At 38.7% G+C, this 14,895-nt stretch overlaps 1 protein-coding gene across 2 annotated transcripts in view; it reads right to left on the bottom strand.

The window, feature by feature from the left end:
- ubash3bb (ubiquitin associated and SH3 domain containing Bb) overlaps positions 1-14,895 on the bottom strand; it is a 47,742-nt gene that overhangs the window by 4,998 nt on the left and 27,849 nt on the right. The window contains exons 2-13 of one of the 2 annotated variants that reach the window (XM_018693291.2): positions 11,330-11,383; positions 9,410-9,596; positions 7,561-7,759; positions 5,506-5,675; positions 5,177-5,385; positions 3,979-4,123; positions 3,752-3,875; positions 3,406-3,525; positions 3,230-3,322; positions 2,919-3,063; positions 2,027-2,133; positions 1,773-1,882 (exon numbers count right to left, since the gene is read on the bottom strand). In XM_018693291.2, coding sequence (XP_018548807.1) covers positions 1,773-1,882; positions 2,027-2,133; positions 2,919-3,063; positions 3,230-3,322; positions 3,406-3,525; positions 3,752-3,875; positions 3,979-4,123; positions 5,177-5,385; positions 5,506-5,675; positions 7,561-7,759; positions 9,410-9,596; positions 11,330-11,383 — 1,663 coding nt within the window. Of the gene's footprint in view, positions 1-1,772; positions 1,883-2,026; positions 2,134-2,918; positions 3,064-3,229; positions 3,323-3,405; positions 3,526-3,751; positions 3,879-3,978; positions 4,124-5,176; positions 5,386-5,505; positions 5,676-7,560; positions 7,760-9,409; positions 9,597-11,329; positions 11,384-14,895 lie in introns of both variants that reach the window. The other variant, XM_018693290.2, reaches the window with a different exon arrangement.

Here is a 14,895-nt window from a genome sequence, read left to right as displayed (position 1 = left end):
AGTCAAATTGTGAATATATTTCAGGGAATGTGAGCTGATGTGTTGGTGTTATTAGAATGTAACAAAGTTAATTTACTTAAATACAGTTTTGAGGTACTTGTACAGTGAGTATGCCAACTCTATGCTATGCTATTTCTACCCCACTACAGGAAAATACAGTACTTATTGCACTGCATTTATCCAACAATTGCAGTTACTACTTCACTAGTAATTTACTACGTTTACGTAGAAAACATGTCACATCATTCAGTGAAAAAAAAGTCAAGCTGGAAATATTCCAATATGTGTTCAATACAAATCAAATTTAGAATTGTTATGTCCCTTGTTCTTTTCTGTTTGAAGATAGACAGAAAAATGATTTAACTTGTATTCTTATACATATCTGACAGCACTGCAGTTATAAACACTAATGTCTTTAGAACCAAATGCAACAGAAACACTGCTCACACATGAATGCATCAGTGATAATAATACTCCTGTATAATAGATGTAACACTAGAGGAGCTATTCAGGATAATGAGAATTTTTAGTTGTATTTTTACACTGTTGTGTACTACTGTACTTTTACACGAATAAAGGGTTGGGATACTTCACCACTGTGTGTTGGTCTATGCCTTGTTTAAGTTGTGACGAATGGGTGGATCATGAAAGAAGACAGCAACAAAGAGACAGTGTGAACAATGTTGGTACTGATTAAACGTCTCATATTGAAGTCCAAGGTGCAGGAAACAAATGTTATTCTTGGTTTAAATCTGCTCAGTGAGTTTGACTGTGGATGATACTGAAGCAGAAAGCAGCAGTGTGTAAAGAGGTTTATTGATCCTAATGCATCAAAACAGACAGCAGGTCGGCTAATGAAGAAGCAACAGGTTGCTCTGTCTGGATGAGGTTAGCCAGCCTGTTGCTCCCAAGCCTCATGCTGTATTTAACCAGTCAACTCCAAACTATAGGACCAGATCAGAAACATTCATTTTCCATGCCACATTAAAATCAAATCACAGCACAGTAAACAAAGTGAAGGTATATATCATATTTCAGTGTTGTCCCACAGAGAGAAAAATAGACCTTTTATGTCTTAGTTTGGTTAGTCCTCTATTCATACACCCATACTTTCCCGAGAAACTGTGAAAAAATACAGGTTTGTTTTGTTAAAGAATACACAGACAGACACTGAAGCCTCACTGACCTGAGTTACAAAAGCTTGCAACCCCATTTTCTCACTAATGAGCAGCTCAACAAAGAACCATTATCCAAAGAGGAAGTCCAGTCTGGTAGGAATCCACAAGCACCATAAACATTATGTCACTAGTTGTGAGCATGCAAGCAAGTCCCCAGTCACCTCCCTGTTCTCTAAGTCTGGTGTCAGGGAGGTCAAACTGGACGAACTGAGACTAAATGTAATATGTGCTTACAGTCACAAAAGCCCTGGCAAAGACTGGACATTTATTTCCTAAAATGTGTTTATGCAAAAATATCTTTTTTCCTCTTTAGCTGACAAAATGACATGCTCAAGTATCTGAGCATGTGAATAACAACAAAAAAGTTTTTGAACATTTGAACAAATTATTTTGAGTTTATCGTTCACTTAAACACTCAGGTGCCTTTCATCCCTGCAGTTGTGCACACACCCATGTTTTTGCACATCCAAACACAATGGGAATGGGGAGAGGAGCTGAAAGAACCAGATGGAAGTAATGATGGATGGATAGAGAAGTGGGATGTATAGAGGAAAAAATTCAGGCCAGATCCGAAAAGATATGCAGTGAACAGACCTTTCGGACTACTTGGATGAAGTCCTTGGTGCTCTGTGGGCTGCGGCCCTGCAGCTGGCGTGTGCAGGCCTCTAAGGAAGAAGCGTGGGCTACAATCAGCACGTTGTTTCCTACGGAGAGTGGAAACCCAGGCAGGATGCAACATCAGCAGAGGACAAACACACATGAGAATGTAACAATAAAGTAAAAGTTCACCTCCACAAACTCAACAACCTCTTTCAAAAGCTCAAGGAGCTCTGCTGCCTTTCTCTTACCAGTGTTTTTGCAGTCTGACAGGATATCTTTGGTCACTTGGTAGCTCCGACTCATGTAGTTCTCATAGGATTCAGACACAGTGAGCTTGCTGACAGGGATCAGAGGTCTGTGTGGAGACAAATATTAGTTATAAGAAAACCAATGGCACATAAAAAGTATACGGAAAACTTTACAAAGTTTACTTCTGTTGAGTGGAGGCATTTGTGGGGAGTGCACTGTGATTTAAGGTTGTTGTTTTCAGTGAAAACACTGACATTTGACATCATTCATCAAGTACAAAAAAGTTAAACTAGCTACAGATATTCACCACTACAGCTACACCTCTGCAGGGTAGGCAGATAAACAACACAACTACAGCCACAGGATGTGCATATAAACTGTACACTGTGCAACTACATACAGTATGTATATATACATGTTCAGATGCTACAAATACAATGCACACAGCACGCGGGTAATAAGTGATGTTGAAAATATAAAAAGAAGAATGGATGATAATATCTTATGTTGCATAGGATCTGTCATCTATTCCTTAATAGAAGTGACCTTTGGGCTCTGTATACATTAAATATTGCATGAATTATCACGTTAAAGAGATGAACTGGGCAGGAGTGTGAGAATTTTACTTGAGACCATTCCACTGTTTTGATACAATGTTTTGTTTAGCCACTTATCTTCAGGCTTAACTCTGGTTTTCTGGCATCATGAAGCTGGCTCACTTTTAACCAGATCAAGGCACTTTAACTCACAAAGACTCACATGTCATTTTTTGTATGCAAACATCTGTAAAAGTATGTTTTTCAGATGACAAATGCATTTACATAGCTAATTATGGACATAATATGTAATGAATTGCACAGTGTGTATTTTGCCCTGAGCTGTCTGTATCACCTGTACATTGTGTCCACACTGAAGTGGGCTGCAGCCAGGTCAGTTGGGGGTATCCATGCAGGCAGGGAGTTCCCTGAGACCCACTTAGTCCATTCAAAAAGCCCCGGTTCCACTCTTACCTTCAGTTTACCATCCTGCTGCAGGCCTGTTCACACAAACACAACTGATCAGAAGCTGAATAGAACAGAAATTCAACATCATCAACTTTCATAATGTCTCTGAGATAAAGCACAGTTAGTTTTACAAATGTTTCTGTGTGACTGTTAGCAAACACCTGTCCTATCATATTTGCTCATAGAGACTTTTCTTACCTTTCAGGATGTTCTGTGCAGTCTGAACACATCGCAGAGAGGGAGAACAGTAGATGAAGTCTATCACTGTGTTACTCTCTAACAGGGCCTCACCTGGAAAAGCACATATTTAGCACACATACATTTCATTAAACACCTGGAGTAGTACATCACTTAGATCTATATAGGTGACGTACCCACTAGTCTGGCCTGTGTGGATCCAAAGACAGTGAGAGGAGTGTCCATGTCATAGTCTCTCTGTCCTCCCCACAGAGGCAAACTGAGAGGCATGTTCAGATTGGAACGTACATATCTACCTGCCGAACGACAAGAACACACATTCTAAAATGTAAGGATTCTTTTAAAACTTATTCTTATAATGATATTAACAGAGGTTGGTGTGTGAACTGGACTTTTAAAATCTAAGTGTAACCCTACAGTACAACAATACTTATAAAATAGTTTTCTGCTGTTTTCTTCTACAGTGAAGATGTGACTGTCTTAGTTCAGATGAGCTCAGGGCTTCACAGTGGATGTGCTCACCTTTACTGTCTGAGCAGAGGGAGAGCCAGTGTTTGCCAAAGACCACATCCATCCTCTCACCGTGCCGGCACACAAACAGTGTTCGCTTGGATTGCCGAGAGTGACTACCACTGATCCGCAGGACCTGCTGGATGTGAGAGGCTTCAATAAATTACAGGGCTTTTTGAAAGCAGTATGGGCATTATGTGAATTTTGAAAACAATTACCAGTTGAGAAAACAAAGTTACCTGCATTGGATGGCAAATGAGACTAAGGGTGGGTGTGTCTCCAGGACTGGTATTATCAGGGCGTCGGCTGTCCAGCAGTCCATCAAACATCCCTCTGTCCTTACTGGTCTTGTCACTCGGCCCACAGCTGAAGAATGAATGGGAGCTGTGGATGAGGAGAACATACATCAGGAATAAAACACAAACTGGATCATCTCTTTCTCCTGGAAATTAAAAAAAGTTGATCCATGCAGTATTTTGGTATAATACCTCTCAGATATCCTGGATATCTGCAACTGGTGCTAGATAATTTAAAGTTTCTCCTTAAAGAATTATTACCAAACACTGCAATGATGAGATTCAATATAAAAAAATAAAAAAATAAATTAAAAAATTAAATATTTAATCAATTCTTTTTTTTAAAAAAACTTGAATATATATGTAGTTCTAAAAATAGCTCAGACCACTAACTTACAGCTGCTTCACTTCAAGTGTCTCAAGGAAGTTTAATCGAAAGCAACTGGACTTAGTTGTAGTCTAGGAAGTTGCTCCAGTTGCTTTCAATTAAACTTCCTTGAGATATCTATGACGTTTATAAATGAGAATATTCGCAGGCTTCACTTCAAGTGGGTGTTAGAGACTTAGAGGTAACTCCCGTTAAGCTGAACAGTACAATGACAGTATATCTAGTATTTGTTTGGAACTCAATGAGTCTCAGAGAACTCCTATTCATTTTATGTGGGGGAATGTAAAATAATCATTCAAAAATCAGTTTTGTGAGAATGTGATAAATAAGATCTTTGGAAAAGTGACTTATTCTCTTAAACTGGTACGAATGCTCTAAATTAATATTGGATGCATATGGTGCATTCTTAGAGGATCATCTTTTTGTGTTTGTCCCATTTTGCTCCTTCTGTGCTTGAATCTGCATGAATCTGATATACTGGTACACGTACATTTTGACATTTCTTGTGTACAACAGCACATTTTGACCAAGTGGTTGTATTATTAAAGGTGAGGGGTCACCAAAATGATTAGGAATCACTCTCTGGGATCAGAACTACTCATAATAAATTCATGATAATCTGTGTAGCACTTGGCCTACTTCAGACCAAGGTGTTGGACACACTAACATACCCATCCTTAGCTGGTGAAATGAGAATAAAACTGTTGATTCTTTTTTATCTGTTTATTTTGTTTACAAATGTGAGGTGCTCACCCGTGGAAGACCCAGGTGTCAGACTCATCGGCCAGGCTGACGTAGTTCTCAGGCAGCAGGCCAGACAGCCCGGTGGCCAGCGAGGTCCCGTACACCCAGCCCTCACTGGTGCTACCCTGGTCCACTGGAGACATGAAGACAAAATCCCCAGGAACCAGCTCTAACTCGTCTTCATTCTGAGGCATGTAGGGGTACATCACCCGCAACGTCTGCACATGTGACATGTAGAGTGAGTTGATGACATTTATAACAAACCCACAAGACTGGCATGAGTCAGTATGTTTTGATGCAGTTGGTTAATAGATGTCTGTGATAGTATGAATAGCCACCTCATGGTTAGCAAAACGAATGTCACGGGAGAACAAGACAGCCAGCCAATCACAGCCCAGCTTGACTTCGATGCCCTTGGCCAGTTTCTCCAGGGATGGGAGGTGATCAGAGGGGAAGTTGTAGGCCAGAGTTACATGAAGCTGCTTCTTGTGAGGCTCCACGTGGACTTCTGGATGAGGCAGGGGATGGATGAAGAAGGAGAGATCATCTGTTTCTGCTGTTTAAACCCACTTTCCATGTCAGATTCTGTGACATACAGTGCATTCGGAAAGTATTCAGACTCCTTCACTTTTTTCACAGTTTGTTTAGTTGCAGGCTTTTATGCAGAAAAAAAAATCCCCAATCAATCTACAAAATAACAAAGCCAAAACAGAATGATATGATAACATATGACACTTGAAATATTTAGCTCAGGTACCTCCCATTTCTCTGGGTGTTCTTTGAGATGTTTCTACACTTTGTTTGGAGTCCACCTGTGGTAAATTCTAGGAGGAGTCCTGATTGTTCTTCCATTTAAGAATTATTGAGGCCACAGGGCTCTTGGGAACTTTCAATGCAGCATCATTTATTGTAGCCTTCCCCAGATCTGTGCCTCGACACAATCCTGTCTATGAGCTCTGCAGGGAGTTCCTTGTCATGGCTTGGTTTGGCTCTGATATGCATTGTCAGCTGTGAGACCTTATATAGAAAGGTGTGTGCCTCTCTAAATCATGTCCAGTCAATTGAACTTACCACAGATGGACTACACTGAGGTGTAGAAACATGTCACAGATAGTTAAGGGAAATGGGAGGTACCACAGCTGTGTGTGTAGTTTCATATCAAAGGATCTTATGTCAATGTGATATTTCAGTTTTTCCTGATTAGAAAATTTGTTAAAAAGTAAGAGTAGTTATGGGATTTTGTGGAAATACAAGAGGGTACAGAGACACACTGCATATTGCTGGGCAAATGTAAATAAAATAGAACTGTATATAGTCTCCTTATGAAAGGTATTACCTCTCATTTTATATTCATTTATGCTTTTAAAATAATTTACCACAAAATCCTCTCATCTAAAATCTGTGTTGTAAAAACCAAGCACAGAGAATAAAACAAATTCCCCCGTGTTCTGCCAAATCAGGATCATGCATTGGCAAGTTACCAGACAGAAATTGATTGATGAGTCTTTTAGAGTTTTGTAGAGGGCCTTGCCAACAGAGTTGCAAACTGGGAGAAGCCAGGGGAACTCCTGGTTCCGGAAGTGAAAGATCCATTCACTTTTCCCATAGACAATGTTATGTGACTCAAATTGGACTTTTATGGCTTAGATCAGCATGAAACACTCAACTCTATACAAGCTTTTGTCTATATACTATACGCCTTAGAGGGGACATCTCGGCGTGAAGTCAGAATGTTTAAACCTGAAGTTCAGTGTCCATCAAACATGATAAAAATCATTTTCTATCATATCATAATCATAATCTATTTTTATGATGACGGCAGCTGAAGTTGTATTCACTAACAGAGTTTGTTTTGGACAGTACCGAACAACTCCAACAAAAGCATAGCATATGCACCTAGAAGTTGCAGCAGATTACATTGCACAACTTCTCATAAGTGACGAAATCTGCAGAGTAAAACCAACAGCCCTCAACATTTCCACATCTGATTTTAATGACAAGCTCTAATGTGTCTCTTTAGCATGAAGCAGAAATATGACAGAGCATTAGCGCTAACACCAGAGCCTCTAATCTGATTTGGCACTTAGCAGCCTGAAATACCATTTAGCAGACTGTGTCATTTTCGCCTGTGTTTAAAAACAGTTACATTGACAGATGAGTGAGCGCTTTAATAACCCGACATGACCACTGGTCCACACCAGGAAAGCAGGTCACCACACATCGCATCACAAATATGATGGAACTGATGCTGACATACTCTAACTGCTCGACAACATACAGTGATGAATAAAGACAGTAAAGATGGGAAAGGCAGAGGGGAAGATATGCTACTAAGATCCCAAAAGTGTTCCAAACCCAGAGCATTGTGGGTATATAATGCTTGTGGTTCCTACCTGCTTTTCTAGCAGCCTCTGTAGCAAAGTCAGCTGCAAACTGCTTAAGGATGTCGGCCACCTGTTCCTCCACAAACAGACCAATGAAGTTGGAGGATGTGTAGAGCTCTAGGGGCAACGGGCTGGGAAATCGACCCCTCCACTGCTGTACGGTGGCCTGGAGAGCCTCACATAGAGCTTCTACTTTGTGGTCTGCACACTGTGTAGACGGAAAAAGACATAAGCCCTTTTAAGACATGGCATATGCAACAATGCTGTCTTCATCTGTCAAAATCACGTCTATTACTATTATGTTTATTATGTAAATGTTCGCATTATATCAATACTCATTCCAGCTTTATTCAGACATGAAGAAAAGAGCTACAAGGCTTGTGTAATATTTAATATTTATATGAAAGTTGCAAGTCAAAGCTGCTTCAGTGATGAATTTTAACCTCTTGAGACCCGAGCATTGATCTTGTATGCATTTTTAATTTCTCCTAGCTTTTTGGGGTTAGTAGGACCTGTTTAGTATAAGACTAAACCATGTCTTTGAACAGGAAGTAGTTTTTGAAAAAAAGTCAAGTCAGCATATGGTCACAATGGGTTTATAACAAAATAAAGTTATCATTGTATAAAACTCTTTATTTCAAAGTTGTGAACAATGCAACACATCTAAAAGTTGCAAGTTTTGTAACTCTATACCTTTTCCTTACTCCATACTCTACCCATTTTCATTTTGTCTCTGGGAACAGTCTGTTACACCTAATGGCCTGGGAGAATTTCTGCTAACATTTACTAACAGGCTACCAACAGCAGCACTCACTCTTTTTGTCTGTCAATGAAATTATGAATAAGCATCCAGAGAGCTGAAAAACCAAATATGAATGGTAATGTCCTGTTGTCAGATTTGCTGTCTTGTCAAATTTGTATGCCATACCAAGCAACAAATGTTATTGAGCATAAAAAACAAGTTTCACCCATAAATCTGAATTAGGTTTTGTTCCTCTTGTACTTTTGTCTTGATGTCGGCTGTAGAATGTGTTGACAGAGATTCCTGACATCTTGTTTTTACACTGTTGAGTGCATTGACATTTTGTCCTCATTAAAATTGCACAAAAAGGTGTCAGCTAACAACAGGTCTAAGTTTAGCTAAATTAAAATATGAGGTGCAGCAAACTCAAAATGTAATGTCCATGTGTGAGGACGCAGGGTCTCAGGAGGTTAAAGATAATTTGGTTGCTGAAACCATAATTCATGAACATCGTGAGGATGGGGGATGTTCATTCTACTTTTCATAATAATCCCCTACAACAATACCTTATCAGTTTGATAATTAAATATCAGGTAGTTGCCACTAGTAGTGATGTTTTTAGGAGTGGGTGCATGTTTTGGTTGTAGTGGATGTGCATACAACAGCTGCCAACAGTTTCACCTTATTTCATTAATTTACAGTTGATAGAGGTATTGTGCAAAGGAATGTAGCAATGCACCAACTGAAGTGCATAGTGAATAACTAGTAAAACTGGGTGTAAACAGTGCAGGAAAGAGATGGGGAAAGACGTGCACAGCATGTTTTGGTGAGTAACACTGAATGTGCACTTTAATTTGGTGTGGCATTTAATTCAGACTGGAGCTGTATTTGAACAGTTAGATTTCCATAGTGACCTTCCTATATGGTCAAATTGCCATCACATTAATGTAATGAAGAACATGTCTGAAAGAGCCATTACACACCAAGATGAGGAAGTAAATGGTGCAAACAGAATCCAACTGATATTTACTTTGCCTGGGGAATAACTTTAGAGCCTTTTCTGACATTTAACCATCAGCCCTCATAAAAGCTCAGTTCAAGCTCCATTCAGCTCACCATGAAGAACTGGCAGAGAGTGATATGGGGGAAAATGTTGTGGGCTTTGTTTTTGCCACAAGTGACCCGGCTCTGCTGCCAGAAGTGGGAGAGTTGGTTCTGTAGTGGTCCACTGGGTCGCAGGTAGAGGACAAACTCCCTGGGCAGAGGGTCGTCTAGGAATGGGTCGTCCACGTGGGAAAAAAGCCTGCGGGAGAGATGGAAGTGAATGGAACAAAGGAAAAATACCAAGTATTGTGCTGAGAAGCCCAGGCAGGACATAATGTCTTTACTTTCTACTTCATGTTTGATGTTTAATTGTGTCACAAGTGCAATTCACTTAAGGCACAAATAAAACCTTAAAAGAAGAACCAGGCATGCACACAGTCCCGAATGCAAATTATTTCAGCTCTACAACCAGTTCACTGCGGCTGGCACATTTGAGCCCTACAGCTCCTTTATAATTGGAACATTTTCTGTTTTGAACTGAAATTCTGGGACAGGAAACTTTCTGCCTTGCCTGCTTGTTTGCTGGTTACACTTTCCTCCCCTGCAGCAATGACAGCAGTTTTGAATGGATAAACTCCTTGGCCTTCATTCAATATTTCAGAGGATCTTATTTGTTCTGCAATAATTTTGGGAGAGACACAGTTTTATCAAATACCTTCTCATATGTGTTTTAATGGGCAAAAACAAACCAAATTTTTGACTTGTGCTATGATGGAGAGTGTGCTACTGCAGAATGGCACTTACTTTCTTATTTGGCCAAATACAGTTCAGCCTGAGTTACTGTGATGGTGCATGTTCTGTGTTTGGCCCATTTTTATTTTTATTTTTTGTCTATACATCAATGATTTAAGTGTTAATGTGAATGGAACCACTACTCATTGTTATGCAGATGATACAGTTTTGTATAGCAGTGGACCCTCACTCTCAGATACACTTCAGTCTGCTGTAAATATTTTTATCAGTCAAACTTGTGGTGTATGTAGATAAAACTAAATTGATTAGATTTTCTAATGCTAGGGGGACGCCTATATACATTGTGGATATTGTAACAACTCAAGGGGAGATAGATAGTTGTATTATAAATATCTATATAATATATATATAATATTTGAAGATAGGACAAGGCAAGTCACCATCTGTGTAAAAAAATAAAACTGGCTCTTGATTGTAGCAATTTGTTGCATATAAATGCATCAGTGTCTCTGTATGTTAGACAATTTATCATTTCACACCAAAACTGTAATCAAGTTAAGACCAAATACACAGAATTATGCTTTGTAGTCCAGAGAAGGCCGGCATGAGACATCAACAAACATCAGCTAAGTCACTGGTAAATTATTATTTATAAAGCCAGTGCAGGAAAACCTTCATTATGACAGGTTGCCAGTGAATTACAGGGCTGACACACTGAGACAGACTACCATTCATGATCACTTACACAGCTACAGGCAATTTAGAGTCTCCAGTCAACCCACCTGGATGGAAACCAGAACACCCAGAGAAAACCCACCCAAGCACAAGGAGAAAATGCAAACTCTTGTTTTATTCCATATAGTTTATCTTTCAATAATGATCTAAGATCACGAGACATATTCATATTTTCTGTAATGTGCAGACAGAGATGGAGGAATGGAGAAATTTAAATTGATGAATCTGACATCTAAGGCCAAATTCAAGACTACTGTAAATTCATTGGTAGATTACTCTATCTTTAATTGTAATTTATTCTACACTTGCCTCTAACCATGCATTTTAAACATATACCTTATTTAAGGTGTTGAGTATGCATTCAGTTGGTTTTACATCCTCTAAGTTATATAGGTAGACATTTAACACCCTTCTACAGCAGAGGGCAGTATAACACACATTTTTCCTGGGCGTGTGGTGTGTATATGTTTGTGTGTTGTATACACATTTGTTGTTTAAACTTACCAGTCACATGCTGCTTGCACACTCCGACCCCCTGTTGATACCAGAGCTTTCAGTCTATAAAAGAAAAGAGCACAGAAAAGGAAAAAAACAAAAAATCAAATTACGACCCCAACAACTCTGAGACTGTTCACCCTAAAAAAAGACTCATCTGCTGTATATTTTGAGTGTGCACAGTAACAGATTATGACTAGTGTTACTAAGTCACTTCTTTTACGCTATACTCTCTGAATGAGGTAAGCAGCAGAGAAACACATCAGTCTCATTCTCTGTGCAGTATCCCCAGGACTTTTCTCGCAGCAGATGGCAAATAAAAGGAGAACTGTTCTGGTTCCACACCTATGTGGAAACTCTGACTATATAAACAGCTAGAGATGCAAGTAAGGGCTTTAAAGGAGAGGAAGAAAATATGGAAAAGGTTCAAAGTTGTTGACTGAACAGAAATGCCATTGGAGTTGGGTACAGTGTCACTGGAAAAATGAAACTTGTGAATTATTCAGTTGACTGGCTTAAAAGAACATCCAAATAAAAATTCAGCAACCACTGATTTATGCAGGAAAACATTACAATGTCAAATGGAAATGATTGTTTTTTTCTCTCACTATGTCATTATAGCTTGGAGTAAACTGCTTTTGACAGCTGTGGAAATAACAAAAATCTTTTATATGTGCTTGTATATCTTAACATTGGTTGAGGTCATTCCTTTAAATTTGGACAGAATTATTTCACTTCACTACGTTTAACTTTAACATCTGCATCCAGTACAAACATTACAGGTATTAGTCAACAGAGAATTGAACTTGTCTTAAAGTTCTAATAATAATTTTGCGCGAGAGGTGGAACAAGCTGAAAACGCAATGACATCTATCACCTTATGAAGTTGTTTTCAGTGAATGTGTTAGTAAATGCTTGCCTGTTTACACATTCAGCATAAATAGAACAACATTAGCATTCATTTGGAGTTGCATTAGTGTCCACCATAAATCCAATACTTCTAATTCCATTTTGGTCTCCACAAACTCCTGAGGGAAATATGTGGCTTTTTTTGTTCCTAGTCACTAACTTTGTCTGTTTGCTTTATTACTGGACCTTTAGTGTACAGTGGATTTATCAGAGCTTTTTTTTAGTATATATAGCTGTAGTTTGTTGTTGTTGGAAACAACTTTTAGATAGTGAATTTGAGCCAAACTGTCAAGTTGTGGGCTGAAGAGCTTTTTATTTTTATTTGTTTATTTTTGAACAATTAGTCAGTTTGTTACCTTGAATACTACCTTGATTAATATTATTGGCTATGATCATTTTCCAGACAGCTGCTGTAGTTTAACTTTTTCTTACAGCAAACATTCTTACTTGTTACAGCAGGAAAAGCACAGGTGTAACTATTAACATTTACAATGGCTCCTCTCCATTTAGAGTTCCCAGTAAATCTGTATACATATGCAGACAGTAACAATCACTTAAGTATTCCACATTCAGTAGCATTGTAATGCTACTGAATGTGGAAGAATTCCACAATTAAACATTTGAATGGTTTTTACACAAAGCAGTTGTATATTAACATGAATGTCAGAGTCAATACTCTAACATGGCTGCATACTTTAGTAAATGTATTTTATTTTTAACCATGCAAAAATGTGCCATGGCTTTAGGCATGATGATCTCAGTCTGTTGGTCGGCGCAGCTACTATACTGACAAAACATTTTGGCCCCAAGTGAAATTCCTGGGTCAGCTATCTGGTACATTGCCACAGTATTTGATACATGTTTACAGTGTGGATGCTCTACCAGATAAATCTATGTTTTATGCAACAACAACAACAACAGCCATTCCTCTGGCTAGTTTTACACTTTCCTTCCCACTAATAACAGAAATCTATCTGATTTAACTTTTCTAATTTTCTTTTCCAATAAAATGTACATATTTAAAGGTAACAACACTTTCATTTAAGCACACAGTCTTTTCACAGTTCTTTCCACTCCAAGTTTTTGATCTGAAATGTCAATGGGTTATTGTAAATGTGTGTCACACTAGGAACTAAGAAAGAGAAACTGTGAGAGAACACCTATGACTGGCTATCAAAGTCTGGGGGCAGAACAGTATGGAGCACAAGTCAGAAGAGGTGACAGTTCCTGTGTGTGACAGATGATACGTAGCATGTGTGGGAAGACAATAACATCAATTCATTTCATAGGAAGAGTTATCATAGCAAGTGTGAACAAACCACAGAGGGGTGACTCCTCTTAACCTAAGTAGGGACTCCCAGTTACTTGTGAAAAAGTGATTCATCTGTATGAAGTGTGGTATGTTGAGTGATGAACCTCTAGGTGCATATTACGATTTTCTGCTGTTAATTACGAGTGTGTTTACAATGGGCTTTTTCTGGCTGAATAATTGAAGAGAGTGATCCGTCTGTCAGTCACAGAAAGCCAAATACAATATTTTTCACAATCCTCTAAAAGAGTGTAGTCTGAAAGCTGAACTAACTGACTTATTTAAACAGCTTTCTAATTTGAATGAAAATATATAAGCCCTGATTTCAGACAACAAGCAAGGCTGCAGCTGATGGTGAAGAAAAATGTCTCAGTTTTCAGTTTGTCATTCGTGAGGTTGTGTAATTCATTAACAGAGCTTAAAGAAAAGAAAGAAGCACGGAGAACAAAGATTTATCCATTCATGTCTCTGTCCTTACCTCAGCAAAACCTGGAGGCTTGGCTGATAAGGAAGACAAGGAACGGCACATCAGATTATTCATATTAGAGCCACAGAATCTAATTAGCTGCCACTCAGAAGATAAGAACTTATACATGCTAATGTGGTTCTATCTCTGGGGAGAAAGCAGCTTCCTCAGTACGGCATGAGATGTTCCTGTGGGATTGGATGGGTGGAGGGGCACTGGAGAACTGTGTGTGTGTGTGTGTGTATGCATACACTGCATGCATGAATTGCGCATGTGTAAATGCATGCTGACTGTATGTATTAGTTTGGACCATTACATGTCTTTGAAGGCTCCTGCTGATACGCTTGGATTGAAAACCAATGATGTACTTTTGTTGGGTCTCAATCGTCTGTATTTTCTATTCTAATTTACCATTTTAAACAAAATTAGTTATAAAAAGGCAGAAGCATGCAGTGTTTTCACCAGATTTAATTATACCACAGAACTATACTATCACACCGATACAAGTGTTGCTATTTAATATTAATATATTGTGTTGAAAGGGAAATAGAAGTTAACTGTCCAAAGAAGGCTCAGAGATATGAATGTGTCCTGTAAAGAGTTAAATATGTAGCTTTTATAGAAGTTTAGATATTTTGGAGTTTAAGTTGCTGCTGGTGAATATCTTGTGGATTCAGAGTTCACTCTACTCAGGTTGGAACAGACTGTGAAATATGATTAAGACGCTCATGGGACACGAAAACTTAATCCTTTTAGAGTGGATTACATAGCAGGCATGATAAAGTGGGTTTTTACAGACCTGACTTCAATGAATCTGCTGAATGTTCATATGTACAAACATCAGCAACCATACATTCATGTTTTTCTAACATTTAACATTGTCTGCACACA

Source organism: Lates calcarifer, linkage group LG21 (assembly GCF_001640805.2).
Source record: "Lates calcarifer isolate ASB-BC8 linkage group LG21, TLL_Latcal_v3, whole genome shotgun sequence".
Taxonomy (NCBI): Eukaryota; Metazoa; Chordata; class Actinopteri; family Centropomidae; genus Lates; species Lates calcarifer.
This window is presented reverse-complemented; position numbering and strand designations above follow the sequence as displayed.